Source organism: Mixophyes fleayi, chromosome 3, assembly GCF_038048845.1.
Source record: "Mixophyes fleayi isolate aMixFle1 chromosome 3, aMixFle1.hap1, whole genome shotgun sequence".
In the NCBI taxonomy this organism is placed as follows: Eukaryota; Metazoa; Chordata; class Amphibia; order Anura; family Limnodynastidae; genus Mixophyes; species Mixophyes fleayi.
Genome location: NC_134404.1, coordinates 329,361,504 through 329,380,013, shown reverse-complemented (window position 1 = coordinate 329,380,013; position 18,510 = coordinate 329,361,504). Strand labels below are relative to the sequence as shown.

General features: G+C 41.8%; 1 protein-coding gene across 2 annotated transcripts in view; it reads right to left on the bottom strand.

Annotated features, from left to right (window-relative positions):
* Window positions 1-1,040: 1,040 nt before the first annotated feature.
* The window catches only part of SMYD2 (SET and MYND domain containing 2), a 33,731-nt gene continuing 16,261 nt past the window's right edge, over window positions 1,041-18,510 (bottom strand). For both annotated transcript variants that reach the window (XM_075204242.1, XM_075204243.1), the window contains exons 5-12: window positions 16,242-16,366; window positions 15,017-15,084; window positions 12,341-12,443; window positions 9,982-10,092; window positions 7,443-7,563; window positions 5,589-5,763; window positions 3,741-3,849; window positions 1,041-1,927 (exon numbers count right to left, since the gene is read on the bottom strand). In XM_075204242.1, the coding sequence (XP_075060343.1) occupies window positions 1,850-1,927; window positions 3,741-3,849; window positions 5,589-5,763; window positions 7,443-7,563; window positions 9,982-10,092; window positions 12,341-12,443; window positions 15,017-15,084; window positions 16,242-16,366 (890 nt within the window). In that variant the 3' untranslated portion in view covers window positions 1,041-1,849. The remainder of the gene's footprint in view (window positions 1,928-3,740; window positions 3,850-5,588; window positions 5,764-7,442; window positions 7,564-9,981; window positions 10,093-12,340; window positions 12,444-15,016; window positions 15,085-16,241; window positions 16,367-18,510) is intronic.

Sequence of the window (18,510 nt, the reverse complement as noted above, 5' to 3'; positions counted from 1 at the left end):
GCATACAGATATAGGGCAGGCAGCCCCTTTGTTTTGTTTTTTAAAAACTGATTTATATCTCCCTAATTGGCAGCCGGTGCAGATACAAGAGACCCACTATCTTCTACAGAGAGAGACTAACCTGTTTGCCTACCCATAAGTGGAGAAACCTGCTCCTAGCCCTGTATTTCAGACAAAGGTGCTGTTTTGAATATGGCTATTTCCCCCTCTTCTATTTCATCTTTTACCATTGGCTACAATCCAGATATATATGTTAGGACATTAGTTATTTGTACAATATAGTAATAGGCATGAAATAGATTTCCTGGGACAGCTGCTCCTTAGAGCAGGAAGTGATTGAAAGCAGTTTCCTGTGAGTGGTGCTCCTGGAGAACATGCTCCAGAGTTATCTCCCATGGACTTCTACAGAAGCTTCTTATCTCAGGACAGGGAAGGGGGAGAGGGATTTTAGACTTTGTAGAAGCAGGAACTGAGAACATAACGTAAGTCAGTGGTGCCTCCGCTTATGTTCTGCACATAGTACAGCCTCTCACAGTCACCTCTTCTCTAGTGGTTTGTCAAACTGTGCCTTAATAGATGTGACCATTTGTATTCTTATGTTAAATAAAAAAAAATATGAGATGGTGATTTGTAATATGGCACTTTGAAAAACATCGCTTTTTTTAGCGGTTTCGCTTTTAGCAAATCCGTTGAAAAATTGGCAAAACCCCCCCTCCCCCACGAAACTAAGAGTTTTACAAAACCACCCATTAGTAAATATACCCCTAAGTATCACTTTGGATGTGATAAACACTGCGTGCTATAGCTTTATCCTTACCCTAGAGCAGTGTTAGCTAACCTGTGACACTCCAGGTGTTGTGAAACTACAAGTCCCAGCATGCTTTGCCAATATATATCAGCTTATTGCTGGAAGGGTATGCTGGGACTTGTAGTTTCACAACACCTGGAGTGTCACAGGTTAGCTAACACTGTCCTAGAGCTTACTTACATGCATTGAAGAACCATAAAGTTATCTTAGAAATCTTTACCAACAACAAATCTATGAAGCACAACGCCTATTCTTTACTCTGGATGATTGACAACACATTTCAAAATACCTCATTCCACTTTATAACCCTCAATTTAAAAAAACAAACAAAAAAAAACTGCATTGCAGAAATCTGCAATAAAACTCTCGGGCAATCTTTGGTTGATATAGATTTAGGCATCTTTCAGAAGCAGCATTATATGTTTTTAAAGAAATCATTAATCCAATTGCAGTTTCCCCCAAACCCCCCGACTGTAAAATAAACTCCGTAATAATTACATTTATCATGTGTGAAACACAGATATATTTTAGGGACAATTCTGAAATGAACAGATCTTTTTTTGTATTACATGTAGAGTCTTGATAAATTAAAAATCACAACATAAGATTTGGAGAGCAACATTCTCAAAATTCTCATCATAATAAGAGTAATTAGCTGGAAATTAAATTCTGCAGTTTCCTTTTTTTTTTTGCCACATTGGGCTGTTGTAAAATTAGCCCTTAAACATGCTATAAGCCGCTACAGAGGCCAATTCACATCGGGATGGTCGTTCAAAGATTGCCCCCTAGTGGAACCTGAAGACGTGTACAGTATGTGTTTTGGCCCCTTTAAGTCAATGGAAAACAAAAAACAAAAAAAAAAGGCCCCTGAGCGCTATGGATGACTGCGAATGTCTTACAAGCCAAGACAGGACACAAAGAAAGATAGTAGGTGTTCAGCTTCCATGGGATAAAGCAGCATTATGTGTCTAGCAGTTCCATACCGACATACACATTCCGGACAGACATTTAAATAGAAGTGCATTGCATAGATCCTGTACGTCACTGTTCCAGCTCCTTCTTGATTTCAGCTATGTAATAGTGATCAGCGCCGTGGGCTATCTCCATTATAGCGATGGCCTGAAAAGGGAAAAAAACAAAAACCAACACACGCGTTAAACAGTAAATAGATCCTGTATCAATGTAGATTGTAATGTTCAACAAATACAGTACACGTTTTGAACATAGATAACACACTGAGGCCACACGGGGATGCTTCTGTATTCGTCATCCCAGCCCATTTTAAGCTGTACCCCCATTTCCAGATCCTTGGTCACATCCCTGTTAAATCAATTTGGGCTTGGATGCAAACACGCATGGGCTGAAGAGTTGAGTTCACTTGAGGTCTGACGTTTAGTTGTACGCAATGTACACTGAAAACATAAAAGTGTTAAATACTTCCCATAATATACACAGGATACCAGGCCGTACGGATCTTTAGATCTTTGGGACTCGGAATACTATGCAAATTGCACAAACAACTCTATCTGCCTTATGGGCACGATACACGATAACAAAAATCATGACCTTCACCCCTCAAACAGCACTAGGGTTGGCTAAGCTGTTTGGGAGGGGGGGGGGGGGGGGTGCACACTTTTTTTTTTCTTTAAATTTAATTATTTTTGTTACACAGCAAGGTGTGTTGCACCATGAGAAAGCACCTGCAAAGGATACGGCACCTAGAGACCTATCTGCGCCTTTACATTGCTGGGCTCTGCCAATACCTTCCCCGGTTCACCTCTAAGTGCAGAGAGGTGCAAGAGGGGGATCCAGCTCAGTCTGAGTGCAAACAGACGGATCCTTGGCCAAAAGCTTTTTGCACTGTTCAGTAGGACTCGAGTCCCATCTACATCAGACTTTAGAGTCCAACCTATCATCACTTTGTGACCCTATCCCTACATTCATTTAAATTTAGCGTTTCCTCTAAAATACTGCCCTGTTCATCTTAAACAGTCCTGAGACTGAGTGACCACTGGGTCTTTAGTACATGTGCCACTTACCACTTATGTGTGTGTGTGTAGGTTTTTATTACACAAGTTGTCTTTTCCACAAAAGGAAAAAAAGGACTAATGAAGTCCTTTTCTGGGGAGACCCTGTGCACCCCTCATCCACCCCCACACTGCGGGAGAGGCAGCTGTCAATGTGCCCTCTCCTTTCCTTTATGTCATTTAAATATTCTCATCCTACAAAATGAAAGAGGGAGGGGGATTCACTTCCCCATGACGTGCCATCGGACCGTACGACTATGCTCATTCCTGGGTACTACGGTACCTGAACATCGCTGATTTTCTTGTGTGCTGCTATGGGGTGCGAAGAAAAATCAGTGACGCCGTATCGCCGCGGAGTGCCATCATGACCGCTCCAGAGGTGCCCCCTGGCACACTGAAGCGAGTGGGTGCAAAATCAGCGGCACTCAGGAGTCCAATCTACACCACGCAAGGAAATCCGCCAATGTTTTTCAGGGCTTTGTGACAAAGAACAATCTAGAAATATTAAATCCATACATTTTGGGCGGTGGGGGTATACCCACATACAGGGCGAGCGGCAGGTCATCTATTTAGGATACCTTTCAGCATGGAGCAGACATCTCAGTGAGTGTACAAAGTTTTCCTAAATGATTTTGTAGGAGTTTTTAGGTGTTAAAGTATTGTTAGTAAAATCTTTTATGCACCCCTCTATTTTTTCAGATTTATATCCCATGGAGATCAGGAATATAAGATGTAGGCTTTAGTCTGTCTTCACACTTGATAGCGGGATCCCAGTTGGATTATTAAAGGATCCCTGTTCAGGATCACCACATGTGACAATACTGGCACCACAGGGGCATGTTTAAGTTCAGTTATGATGTATTTCTAGCTCTTACTACAGGAGTTGTGCCTTACAGGTCCCTTACCTTCTTTAGGGCCCTTGTCCCAGATGTTTTCTTTTCCAGGCCCATGTAAAGTCGGCCAAGTTTCAGCCACATGGAGGCCACATTCAAGGAGTACAGGGGATAGTGCTTGCTGGAAAACACAGGACAGAGAAGGGTTAAAGTGGATTCCTACGATACGCACGGTGGAGGCCGCCATATTTGGGCTGCGCCATTATTCATAAGCTCCACTGTCCATCCTGACAGTGATGTTGCTGGTTTCTGCCAAATACCAGGCTGCACGGTCATGAATACAAGATGGCTGCCTCCACTGCATAGGTAACAAGTCCATTTTAAACAAAACACCCACCCAACAATTACATCTGTCCCACCAATCAGTTTATGTAGCAACAGAGTGGAAAGAATCAGTGAGTTCAGAAGGTGCTTAAAAGTCACATTTTGATTTTTCATGGTCATCCTTGGCAGCAATTCACAAATATTACCTTATCAGTAATCCACCAGAGACACCAGGGGATATATTTACTAAACTGCGGGTTTGGAAAAGTAGAGATGTTGCCTATAGCAACCAATCAGATTATAGTTATTTATTTAGTACATTCTACAACATGAGAGCTAGAATCTGATTGGTTGCTATAGGCAACATCTCCACTTTTTTCAAACCCGCAGTTTAGTAAATATACCCCCAAGAATCATTTGACAAGTACAAAACACCCACTTAACTAACATAGCGAGTGTGACAGAGGTGCTCAAACTCATTCCTTAAGAGCTACCAGCAGGCCATGTTTTCAGGATATCTTTAATCATGCGCAGGTGAATTAATCTATTTTTTCTGTGTCGGTAATTATCCCACCTGCTTCTACAGTCAGAAATCCTGCAAACATGACCTATTAGAAGATCTTGAGGACTGTTTCATGCATTGGGATAATGCGCCACCTAGTGTTAAATACAAGGTATTACAAGGAATTCTATGTGCAGATGAGAGGTTCCGAAGAGACGTTTTTACAAATGTTTTATATTTTTTGCTTTAATGAGAGAATGAGAAGCATCACACACAGATGTGTTAGTAGCTATGGCATGGAGCAGCAATAGTGCTGGGCTTATTGTGGGTAGTGTACTCTCAGGCAGAGATATATTTGTTGGGGGAAGAAATGAATGAAGCAGAGAAGCAGAAGGTATTGTTCAAACAGTGTATGAAAAACGGTGATAGAAACCTAGAATCAGACGTCAGAAATATCTGGTCCATCTAGTCTGCATTTTGTGTGCTTGTTTTTGCTCCCCTAAGTCTTAAACAGCAACAAGTTTGTCCTGCACATTCTTGAATAATTTTACTGTACGAGTCCCCACCACAATGCAGGGACTATACCAGTGTTGGCTAACCTATGGCACGCCAGGTGTTGTGAAACTACAAGTTCCAGCACACCCTTCCAGCAATAAGCTGCTATATATTGGCAAAACATGCTGGGACTTGTAGTTTCCCAACACCTGGAGTGTCACAGGCTAGCCAACACTGGAGTATACCATGGATCTATCACCCTTTCTATAAAAACATTCTTCCTTTTGATTCCTTTGGTTTCCCTCCATCTGTATCCCCTTTTAATTTAAACATTGTTAAGAAACGCTGCCTTCTTGATCTTTTGATACTTTTGATATATTGTAATGTTTCTATCATATGATCTCTCCCTTCAATCCTTTAAGCTCTACATCAGCTCTTGACGTTTCCCTGCAGCCATGCACCCCTGTAGTAGTCCTCTTTTTATTAATGTCTTTTGAACCAAACACTAGCTTTGGGTCTCTGTGTCCAAAGACAAAACGAAGTATTAGATTTGATATTAACAAACAAGATGACGGCATCAACGTTATTTGAATCCTTACCTGTATGGTTTGATGATTTTTTCCCCATACTTTAAGGCTCCATCCCAGTCCTGCATGTAGAGACAGACGCCCATGGCTTGGTACATCATATGTAACATGTAAACATTGCTGTCATCGAACACCGCCCCCATCTTATCCATACTGAGCTCGCACATCTCCAGCAGCTCGCTAGGCGGTAACACAGTTAAGTAGAAACACCTATTGCCCAAGTAATGCTGAAACGTGATTTTAAAAAAGAAAAAAAAAGAAAAAAATAGCCGTCCTCCAAAGGATTAACAAGAATCAAGACTTGAAGAGGAGTTCCAAGGGCTTCACTTTTGCTGAACCGTTACCTGACTTGAGTGAAGCGCCAGGACATTTATTTTTTGGGGGTTCTTGGACCGTTAAGTGTCGTTTAGCTGACTCATGGAAAGCATTAGATCCATATGGTTATAGATCCAGTCTGCACTGGATCCACCAGTAATTAAAAATAGGCGACAAATCTTAGATGTCTCCGTTTGTTAAAGCCGTTTCTACCACTAACTTCCCAACCTTGGGGGGAAAACAACAAAACATTTGATATCCTTCTATTGGGAGAATTAGAAGAACATATTTCAGGTTCGTTTTCTTGGATTGCACTAAATATCTAAATGTAACTATGCAAAAAGCGGTGGATGAACGGTTTCATGATTAGTTGTATTTTCCAAGCTAAAGGGCATAAAGTATAAACTTTATAAAGTATAAAGTTTAAAATTCATCTACTGACAGCACATTTGGGGGGACAATGGTTAATATTGTTGGCTAACAATGCTGGGGTCCTTGGTTGAAATTCAATAATGGTGCTTTGTGTGGAGTTTGTATGCTCTCCCATGGTTCAAAAACCATATTGATCCTTTTAATGATATGTGTATGTTTTAGGGAAATTTAATTATAAGCTTCACTGAGGTATGGGATTGAATAAAAACAAAATAAACAGCGCTGCATAAAATGTGTGCTCTACATAAATAGTAATATAGATGGACAGTAAGAGTGGCCCCTGTGTAGCTCCCACGAGGTCTCTATTAAAAGGTAACTTAATCAATAGTAGTTCCACCCTATTGAAATAATTCTGCTATGCACTACAACTTACTTGACTACATGAAATGGGACTTCTGCTTGAAATCACCAGTTGAAAACGCAAACATGCTGTTGATGCTATTAGACAGGTCAGTTATTCACAACCTTACTTAGCAAGAACAACCATGAAAACAATTCATGCAGTTCAGTGTTTTCATGGCTAGACAGGATGACAATTGACAGGTTGTGAATTACAGACCGTTCTCAGGAACAGTGTTTCAGAGTTTTCAGGAGGGAACTTCAGGCAGATATTTTCAAGTATTAGGGGTTTGGCCAGTATGTTGTATTAGACTGTAAAAATAGTTGTAATTACACAATATCAGTTTTGAGTGTAGTTCTATTAAGTTATACTCGTTCATAATATATTGTCTTCAGCTGACTATGTAGACCAGACATCGTTGAGCAGCACGTGGCTCAGTGGTTAGCATTTCTGCCTCACAGCACTGGGGTCATGAGTTCAATTCCCCACCATGGCCTTATCTGTGTGGAGTTTGTATGTTCTCCCCGTGTTTGCGTGGGTTTCCTCCGGGTGCTCCGGTTTCCTCCCACACTCCAAAAACATACTGGTAGGTTAATTGGCTGCTATCAAAATTGACCCTAGTCTGTCTGTCAGTCTAAATTCCCTAACATACACACACAGACTAAGCCCCAATGGGGCAGGAACTGATGTGAATGGGTTCTCTGTACAGCGCTGCGGAATCAGTCGCGCTATATAAATAGATGATGATAAGTAATTTTCAGTGTAACATTAAAGGATATTTTTGTAATGCTTCGCTCTCCTGAACTCTTCCACCACATTACGGGCATATTTAATCATGTCTCGTACGGTCTGCGGATTGGGTGGATCACTAAGTTTCCTAATCTCCATTTTCGCCTTGTCCTGTAAAACAATGGGAGAGTGTTTAAAACAGGTTATAGAATGTCTGCAATTATTTTCAGAATCAGAAACTAAGATATGAGATATGACCACAAGTATGTTATTACCCTTATTGGACACTGAAGTGATTATATCACAGATTACGGTTTGTACCTGTACAATTTACAGTCGTTGAATCAAACATTCAGATAAACTTGTCTTACATAACAGAAGCACCAATAAGTCCACATCCTGGATATCACAACGTTCTAGCAGTCTCCTTTCAAGGACCACTCCCTGATTAACTTATTTCAACCTACGAGTCACAAACGAGTCACCCCTGACCCACTACCTCCTCCACTGAGACGTCAGTATCCCCCTGGTAATAGAGAGCTCTTCTTTGGAGGGGAAAGGGGGTGTATGTCCTCAGCCAATAGTGAGGAAGGTTCACCCCACTAGTTGCCACCAGGCTGGCATTTTACTGGTCTGGTGGGTAAAAGGGTTACTCTGTGCCAATGTTATAAATAGGGCAGGTGTAACAAGGCTGGAATTTCTTTTGCCCCAGAAAAAAAATATAGATTGAAACCCTAACCCCGGTAACAGCTCCTAAACATGGAGGTTTGGTGGGCAGAGTAGTGATGAATAATTGATTTCCCGATGGAGTCCTGATCGTTATATCGGTCACAGGTTCAGAAAGTAGAAGGTGAGGGACTATTTCCCCTCTATCAGTGGACGGCCAGAGATCAACGGCCTGCTGCTCTGCAGGGAAATAGAAAGAAGAGTGTGTGAAAGGCCCAAGAGGTACATTTTTGGGCTTTTCTAGACAATTTTAATACTTGCTCCACGAGGGTGGACCTGCAGGAGATGTGGGTGATCATTATAGCTGTAACATAAGTGTTAAGAGGGCAGTAGGCGCTTCTATATGGGCACGTGAACATGCTTACTGCAGTACAGTGACGTGCAGGAGAGATACAACAGTGGTACATAGGTCTAGGACCTGAAGGGATGACATCACTTGTACCCCCCCTGCTCTCCTGAATTTCCTTCAGAATCAGCCTGAATTGAGCACCAACACAAATTCACTAATTAGGTTTATTAAACAGAGATGTAAACTAAGCTGGACTGAAATGGAAACGTTCTGTACACAGTGCTGGGTAGAAGCTGTAAGAACTATAGAAAACCAAAATGGAAATATAGTCACAAAGTTTAGCAGCTGGTGCTGTGGCCAACACCTATAACCACTGCATTTCTGTGCGTCTTACACTGATGAAACCATGAGAGCAGAGGCGGAACTAGTGAGCTGTGGGACCCAGTGCAGGGAGCCCCACACTCTGCATCTGCCATCCAGCGGGCCCCATTATCTCCATGGTCCCTGATGCACGGCACCTACCGCACCAATGGTAGTTCAGCGACTGCATGAGAGCAAATGTACATGTCAGTGAAGGGAAGGCAGGACTTTCACAACCTGTTAGGACAGCGCCACTGAACATGATAACGCTCTATCAGTAATACATTTTTAGACGCAGTTCATCAACAGTGACCCAGGCACAGACAGATTATTGTATAAGGGGGAAAAAAAAAAAAAAAAAAAAAAGCGTAAAGTCACCCGAAACTTACAGATAATATATAATTATAGTACATAATTATTCTTTTATTTTTCATATAACAGCTCTACTACAAAAACAAAATTGTTCTGACCCAATAGGTGATGGAGGATTTTAGCGCACAGAGAAGGAGGGTGCAATGGACACGCCCCTTGGTAGCTCCGACTCAACTCCTCCTCCGGGTACACATCCCCAGCAGTTCAAGGCTACAGAACAGAGGAGGGGTGGAATACAATCTGGGTTTGACCACTCTTTAAAAAAAAATAGCTTTTCAGAAAAAACCCTCTTATATAATGGCCTTAACATCCCTCTCCCTAAAGGACCAACACATGCAAAATTTTTCTCATGATGCAATCATATTAAAGGAGGTCTGACAATTCTCTCTAGGTGCCAGTCACAATCAAAATAACTCAAATAAAAAGATCTTTCAGAAACATGGCTGTTCACCCAGTGCTTGAAATTAATTGCATCACTATCAGTATTAAGTAATTTCATTTCTGCAGATGTGTAATATAGAACGTAGATCAGATTTAGGTCGATCTTGGTGCGAGCAAATTGTTTACTTAAAAGTCATTTGCAAAATGAGGTTTCAATTAGAATTCATAAAATCAGTATGTGTCTGGGTAACCGAACATTGCTGTGACTGGACCATTTATCTCATTAATAGCCACTGGCAAGACGAGGATACAAATGTTGATTAGAGTATAGGTATTCTAGCACAGGTAGTGCAAGGGAAGTTACCAGTTACTTGACCACTTTCCTCCTGTGATTTGGAGTAACGTATGTCTGAAGTTACGTGGTTTGCAATGTACAGGAAGTATAGAAATGATCTTATTACCTTTTGCTTTGTGGTACACTCCTTGCAGTCACAGCTAAAGAAATAAGCATCTTTAAGTCTGTCGTTTCGATCTTCCGCAGGGTAGAGCAAGTCAATGTAACTGGTGAACACCTAAAATAAGGAAAAAAAAAAAAATCAAGAATGAAAGTTCACCGTCTCCTGCACAGTGGAGGCAGCCATGTTATGGGCGGAGTCTATAGTCACGAGATTGCAGCCTATCACAGAGACTTGCCATGGCCAATTAGTGAGGTCACAGTGCCTAGAGAATGGAAAGGCTGCCCGCTAATACTGGCCCAGCCTGACCAATGAATGTGCCCCAGTCTGTAGGTGACAAGTACACCAACACAGAAAATCTACCCCCAATGTAAAAGGCTTATTTAGCATACAGTGGGCATTTCGGCAGCCTTTTTAGGAACGGTCATGTTGAATGTGGGTTGAACTTCCCCACGTTATCAGTTCTCTGCACTAATTTAGTATATGCCATTGCTGATCTGACCTAAAAGGTATGCAACTAAAATAAACCTATGTTTTGGATGAATAATCTACATTATATAATGCAATTTATAAATTATATCATGACACCAGAAGAAGCATTACTATAACAATTTATTGTTAACTAAATTTAGAAATTATATTTTTATTGATCTATAATGTAGAAAATCTAGATTACAGCGTTTATAGTTGGATGTAGACTGTTGTAGTTGCGGCTTTGAGCCAGTAGGGGGACCCGTAGGATAAGGTAATGCTGCACTGCAACAGCTGGCGGAACACTGACCCAGCCGAACATATTCTTGGAACCCTCAGCGTTGGGAAGTTTATTTAAGGGGACTATATGATTAAATGTTTACAGTTGTTTTGGGGATTGTATCAAGATTGTCAGAAGCAGTAACCAGACTTCCACCAAGATGAGAGAAGAGAGCTGGTGCCAAAATATATGTTGGTATCACTGTCCTGTTTCTCCAGATAATCTGCTGGTGACGGCTTCATGTGTTACTGTCCCCTCCTGGACTCCCATAGATATATCCTCCAGTATATACTGCACAGTGTAACTGCTGCCTATAGGTCAAGTCTATTTATAGACTGAAGTCTTCTGAAACTCAGGAGCTTTACCAGACCCCAAATACCACAAGTATAGGCTCAGCCATGACTCACATACTGCAAGTATTTCTGCGCACATGGATTATGATTATACATTAGCCAGGAGCTCCCAGAGTCCTAGTTACCCCCATGAATCTGTTTTATTTTATCCTAGGCCTCATACTGCTGTGTTTAAAGCTCAGCCTTGCAGCACATGTCACTCACTATATAATAGAACATTTCAGTATACACATAGTACCCCTTAGTCATAACCACATTCCTGGAAAGACTTGTTTTGGTTAGCGCATAGTCTCAGCAAAATAATGTACCAGTCACGCCACTAGTCCCAGAGTAGCAGCGGATAAGACTGAACCAGGGAGGTGTAGTACAATCTACACCATGAGTCCCCCCCCCCCCCTCCCCTACTCTTGCAGGCTCCGACTAAAGGTGAATAGTTTTACTAAAGGCCACTAGATTAGCTTGTGAGTGGAGAAGTTTGAGTGGTATTTAAGAAGGTCTGTGCTGATTTGAGGGGGGGGGGGGGGGGTGGTGGTGTTGGAGTACATGTGGGGTCTGAGTGCTTCCGGGGCAATGTTGTGGCATGTGGTGGGATTTTGGAGCATGTGAGGTCATTTTGGGCCAGTTTTTAATTATTGAAATTAAGGTTAATGTGAAGCCCTTTTGAAGTATGTCAGGTTAGCCATAAATGGTGTAGGCTATGGGTACAGTAAAATAATACTTGTGAGTAGCCAAACACAGCCTCTGTTACAGCATATATATATATTATGAAGGCCTTCAGGAATATCGACAATCAGTCTGTCACAATAATAGTCCAGCTTAATGTTTTTTTTTTTTTTAAATCCAATTGGTTGGTATGGATAACCTTGTTCCCATGCACCTGTTTTTAGAAATGTTACTTACTGTGTCTATCTTGACGCTACAGCAGTTCCTTGCTCCTGTCAAACTGAATATGGAGTACTAGAACCATTGTATAAACCAGACAGGTTCCAGGTGACCAATATATCAACACAATGCAATGATGAACACAACCTCTAATACAGGCCTGGCCAACCTGTGGCTTGCCAGATACTGTGAAACTACAAGTCCCAGCATGCTCAGCCAGATATCTGGCTATCTACTGGCAAAGCATGCTGGGGCTTGTAGTTTCACAGCACCTGGAGAGCCACAGGTTGGCCACGCCTACTCTAGTACATTTATAGGCAGCACACAACTATATAGAAACCCAGATAACTTAGAAATCCGCAGATCTCCAGGTTCTCACCTCGTCTCCAGCGTTAATCTCCTGCACGGCTCGGATGTCCGCCACGGTGCCCTTGTAAGTCACAATCACATTGGGACAGCAGCTGTGGTTCATTAGTGCAACACTGCAACAGACAAGTGTTTCCATATAAGTATACAATTCACAGAGTATTAACAGCAGCAGGAAATCATAATAAGAAGACTAAAAAGACAGGGTTAAGTCTATTGGTGGCCAGTACGTGGTGCTTGAGGCTTTTCTTTAGTCTCCAGCTTACACGCACGCCTGGATTACTTCTATTAAAGTTATTATAGCCAAGGATGCTCAATAGGCTGAAGGACGTCTTTTTGAACGCTATCTTGCAGCATAGGTAGAGAGCAGTGGCCGTGTACTGATCCACGACTGTTACATCAGTGTGATTGGCTTACGCTCTCCTATGTAATAGAAGTTTACAACAAAAAAAAAAAACTCAAATTTTTATTTTGTTTTGTACACGGCTTTGTAAATAACCAATGATCCCAAACCTCCCAGGTTCTTTACATTTTCTATTGGAGGACAAAGGTTCCGGTCCTTAGAAATTGAAATGGAACATTGTAGCTTAGTTTATTCACTGGATAAGAGCTTTATGAGCCTAGTTAGGGGTGGAGAATGGGAATTCACAAACACTAATTTTAACAACCGTAGTGAAGATTCAAGATTAAATGAGGATATTTTCATTTTCCTCTAATAGGACTTGGCCCAGGAGCGTCTGTTCATTAAAACACCTGATCCACTTGGGGCAGTGGTCTGCAGAGTTAAAAGTCTACATGGATCATTTAAAGTACAATAAGGGTCTTTACTGAACAGACGTATGAACTTCCTGCACCAGTTTTACACGTGCCTCGTATCACAACTTAGCGCTGATAACATAGATCAAGCTGTGGGTTTGAAAAAGTGGAGATGTTGCCTATAGCAACCAGATTCTAGTTATCATTTATTTAGTACATTGTACAAAATGACAGCTAGAATCCGATTGGTTGCTATAGGCAACATCTCCACTATTTTAAACCCCCAGTTTGATACATTTACCCCCAGGTGTTGTGAAACTACCATCCCCAGCATGCTATGGCAGAAAAAAGCCATCCGATAGTTTGCAGGGTATGCTGGGAAATGTAGTTTTACAACATCTGGAGATGGCCAGGCCTGATTTAGATGCTTGGACTGACTACACATTGACCTAGCCCCTCCCACTTCACACTGGCTCACACTTGGACAAAAGGTGTTGGCCAAGCTGAAATAATTGCTCTCATTGGCTACAGGTTGCTCTAACGCCACTCACTTTGCTTCATGTACTTCTTTTGTGCGACTAATTTTGAAAAATAAATACAATAGGTGCTCTGACCCAGGTAAGGCTCCTATAAAGTAGTTGATGCTCACAAAAGAAAGCCATAGAAAGAGCATCAACTTGATTAAATGGTCTTTATCGGTCTCCTTAAATATAAAACCTGCATACAATGAAGTGCCCTTGACATTGGGATGCAGGCTTAAAAGTTTTGATCAAAATATGAACCAACTACTGTCTTGTTTTGCATCCATATAGGGGCATTTATATGGCCATGCAGCTGGTACCATATACAATATGGGATACAGTCCGAGCGTGGGCTTATTTTTTCTCTGGTTTGTCCTTAAATATGTGTTTCTAAGAACATAGCCACAGTGTATTGTGTGCTGCCTGCCACAGCCAGACAGGACTTGGTCACGTCATTGAACCTGTTCTACATTAGGCGACTCATAATGATGCCACAAATGCTCTTATTTAAAGACCACAGAAGTCCCTCATCTTCGCTGTTTAAATGCTCCATTAAAACAGATTTGCATGTAAAGGTCAACCAGGAGGTATAATGTAGTGAATACAAGTCTGACATTAATTCTCAGGTCTATGAAAAAAAATAATATCTGGAAATAAAAGCATCGGAGTGACGCATAAAGGAATTATTGTGCTGGGCTCTAGATTAGACTTAATCCTTCCATCTCCACTGTTTCCCTCAGAGCTCCTTGTCTGTAACCTTGTACACTGCCATATGTCCCCATACACAGCGCTCAGCTGTCCTGCACACATGGGAGAAGGAAGACAATGCTGCTTATAGAATAACCTGGCGCAGAGAGCAGTACTGCACTGTAACGTGGCGCAGAGAGCAGTACTGCACTGTAACGTGGCGCAGAGAGCAGTACTGCACTGTAACGTGGCGCAGAGAGCAGTACTGCACTGTAACGTGGCGCAGAGAGCAGTGCTGCACTGTAACGTGGCGCAGAGAGCAGTGCTGCACTGTAACGTGGCGCAGAGAGCAGTGCTGCACTGTAACGTGGCGCAGAGAGCAGTACTGCACTGTAACGTGGCGCAGAGAGCAGTACTGCACTGTAACGTGGCGCAGAGAGCAGTACTGCACTGTAACGTAGTAGTTGTACCAAATACATTCCTGCTAAGGATTCTGGGAGGTCTAGATTGTGGCGTTACACATACACACTAAAATATATATATATACATACATATTCACGCACACACACGCTTTGAACGGTCATCTTCTTTTATATTAGGTTTAGCTTAGTTTCAAAGAGGGAAAATATCTTAAAACCAAAGTCTGTATTAGAGTGCAGTGGACCCTGGGATGTCTGACTAGATCTGGTACTTTACAAAGGAAAATGTACAGTAAAATAACATACTCTGGGAAAATCGCTGAGCCGATGTGAGACAACTCCTCATCTTCAATGGTAAAGCCATTACAGTTAACCTAGAGGAATAAAGAGATTAGTAGAGATCAATGCATTCCCTAATCCTCCTGTTATTTTTAATATTGCATATTACTTTTTTTTTTTTTTAAAGCGCAGTTATTTCTTTTTAAAGTAAAGGGAAATTCAATACACAATGTAATTATTTTGTTAGAGGTCCACAGAAGCGTTCCGTCACACCACAACGTCGATATTCAGAATGACGGTTTCTGCGTCTACGGGTTTAAAGTGGCGACACTGACGGTCCGATACGCGGCAGTCTCAATGTAGACATTCAAACGGCAACGTCCCGCCAGCTAGGGGGGGAGGGGGGGGGGTATGGATCTATATTTCAGGTGTCCAGCTACAGGATCCTAGGACATAATGTTATGTTATGGACAAGCATGGATTACACAGGAAGAACCTGGATGTTGACAGGATTTTTTTGTTTTTATTTCAAGTAAAGTTTTTTCACAAACGAGGTGTTTTAGTTACATTCTGACTTGGCGCTCTAGCAGCGCCTGGATGCCAGGGCATGCTGGCACTTGTGGTTCCCCGGTCAACATGAATTGTGGGAAAACATACATAGGCCCTTGTTTCAAAGAGTTTAATCTTTACTCTGCTATTAAAAAAACAAAACAAAACACAAATGGTATTATGAGTCTTTTTTGACACCATGCAGTCACAGATAAATTGCCTTCACCTAATGGGGGACCAGATAAAACAAATATCCTATAGAAGAGATGGAATGACCTATGTTGATTGTTGTGCTATATAGTCTAAATTGAAAAAAAATTCTGTCACTTCTGCCTCATTGAAAGCTAATGAGTAAGAAGTGGGCACGATTAAGTGAACACAGCAATTAAATATGACATTTATAGAAGACAATGCAGTCTTTTGCTTACATATATTCTTGGCAACTGAATCAGCACTTACAAGTATGAACAAAAACATTATTGTGTTTGAAAAGAACAGAATAAATAAAACAAAAAACTAATTTTCTTAAAATAAAGCACCGTCCTTAAAGGAAATTTTTACATCTTAAAATAAAAAGCTTTTAAGTAGAATGTTTTCTTTTTAAAAATACACAGTTGTACAATTAATGACATTTTCGTGACATTATCATAGGATACTATTTAGAAAAGTAACTGAGCCTTGAAGGCCGCATGGGGGCCGTTACCTGTGCAAAGAGAACTTCAAGAGCTTCGTTGTCAGAATAGTGCAAATTCTTGGAGTAAAAGTGATGCAAGGCAGCGATATCGTTCTGGATCAGCTCTTTCTTCTCATTGTCGAGCTTGTCAAGGTCTGTGGGGGAAACAAGCAGAGATCTCTTTCATAGGTGGCCGTGGCTACTTAATACACGTCCTCAACACGCACACGGGATTAAGTGTTCTCAGAAGTGGAGGCTGCGGCTGACTCATCTGAACAAAGCAGCGGGTTACAGGAGAAGGAGAAACCTTCCTTCAGAAAGTATACAACACCTGGGCCGGGAATATATTCATGAGTGTAGCCTATCCATTCACCAGAAGCCAGTGACATCACTGAGGCAGCCATTTTGTTTGTCTTAGAAAATGGAGGCCTCTATAGTGTATAGGCAATATATACCCCACAGCTGTACCATCGCAAGTAGGTCTACCATTTTTCTTCCAGAATATGCAAGTAAATTATGCAAAACGCAGCTACTTGTGACTGGAAAAAAAAAGGCGTGGCTTCATGATCACCATCTGGATAATCTTAAGATTAGCCAGGTATCTTTAGCGTGATGGTTAATTACATAAATGTTTACATTATAGAGAAGAGGCCTCTTTTGAAACTATTGGTATCAATGAAATGACCCAACAACCAATGTTAGGACATTGAGACAAACTGGGTGTTCAATTTTAAAGACAAATGTTTATAGTATTAGATCTTCTTGTTAAATTTGATATCACCATATACAAGACTCTGGGGAGAGAAGTCTGCGTGACTGGCTTGCAGCTTCATAGGTAACAATGCCCTGTATGGGTTGGAGTATTTACACACAAGGGCTTGTCCAGGCAGGTTACTAAAAATTGTAAACGGAGACTCGGAGGATGGCTCCAGCTAGGGGAATATATATATATATATATAGACCATGCCTCCCAACATTTGGGTAGGAGGCACGAGGAAACGGGTTATGGTTCTGTCACACTGGAGGGGGGGGGGGGTGCCTACCACTTGTAAAGCGATAGGCAGCCCCGTTCTCACCCCCAGACAACTTCATTACCGTGTGTCCGTTCCCGACTGCTCTGCCATGCACACACACACACACACACACACACACACACAATACTGCCCAACTTTTGCATCCACAGGACAAAGCTTCTCCATTCGGGGTAGCGGAACAGAGCCCTCTAATTGGGACTTTCCCACCTAAATCGGGACTCAGCCGATAGGCTAGACCAGTGATGGTTAACCTGTGACACCCCAGGTGTTGTGAAACTACAAGCCCCAGCATGCTTTGCCAGTAGATACCGTATTTTTCGCTACATAAGACGCACTTTTTCCCCCCAAAAAAGTGGGGAAAAAAGTGTGTGCGTCTTATGGAGCGAATACTGCAAGCCAGACAGGAAGGAAGGAAGAAAAGAAAACTTACATGTCCAGCGTGGAGAAGCGGATCCCGGCCAGGCTGCAGATCCTCATGGTCGTCCGTCCCCCCGCCTATCTGTGAGGACCTAGCTATCATATGGGGCGGCACCTGTCATGTGGTGCATGTCCCATGTGATAGCTAGGTCCTCACAGATAGGCGGGGGGACGGAGGATCATGAGGATCTGCAGCCTGGCCGGGATCCGCTTCTCCACGCTGGACATGTAAGTTTTCTTCCTGTCCTTTTATAACATGTCTGCTAGATTTGCTGCTTATCTCTGTTGCTGATTCAGCTATATATAACTGTTCAGCCTGAGCCCAACTGTCCTTCCTTCAAATACTGCATTCACTCCAAACCTTCAACTTATCCTATGCTCCTTATTTTATTTCCTAACCCTCACTTCACTACCACCAATTATCATGTCACGCCACATATTTTTTGATTGCTCAAAGAATGGGTCAAATTTGCTAGTAGAATATTTGGAATTCTACTATAGAGTTAGTCAATGCGGTAACAGGGATAAATTTAGAATATTTTTGACTGTCCTTATAACTTTAATAACCTATTGCTTTTGCTCTGTTCACTTCTTCGAAATAATATTAGGAGCAGTGTCTGCAGCTCTGAGCTGCCAAAAAAGGCAAAGTTTATGCCAGTTGCAGATTTTGTTAGACAGCTTGAACAATTTCTATGCTTTACTAAAAATTTATGTAGACAATAATAAACAGATAATAAACAGTCTTCCCTATGATAATCAAGTCTAGCGCAAACCCCGTGAAAGCTGTTTGTGTGTGTGCTGCAGGCTATACTGTGTGTGTGTGCGCTGGAGGCTATAGTGTGTGTGTG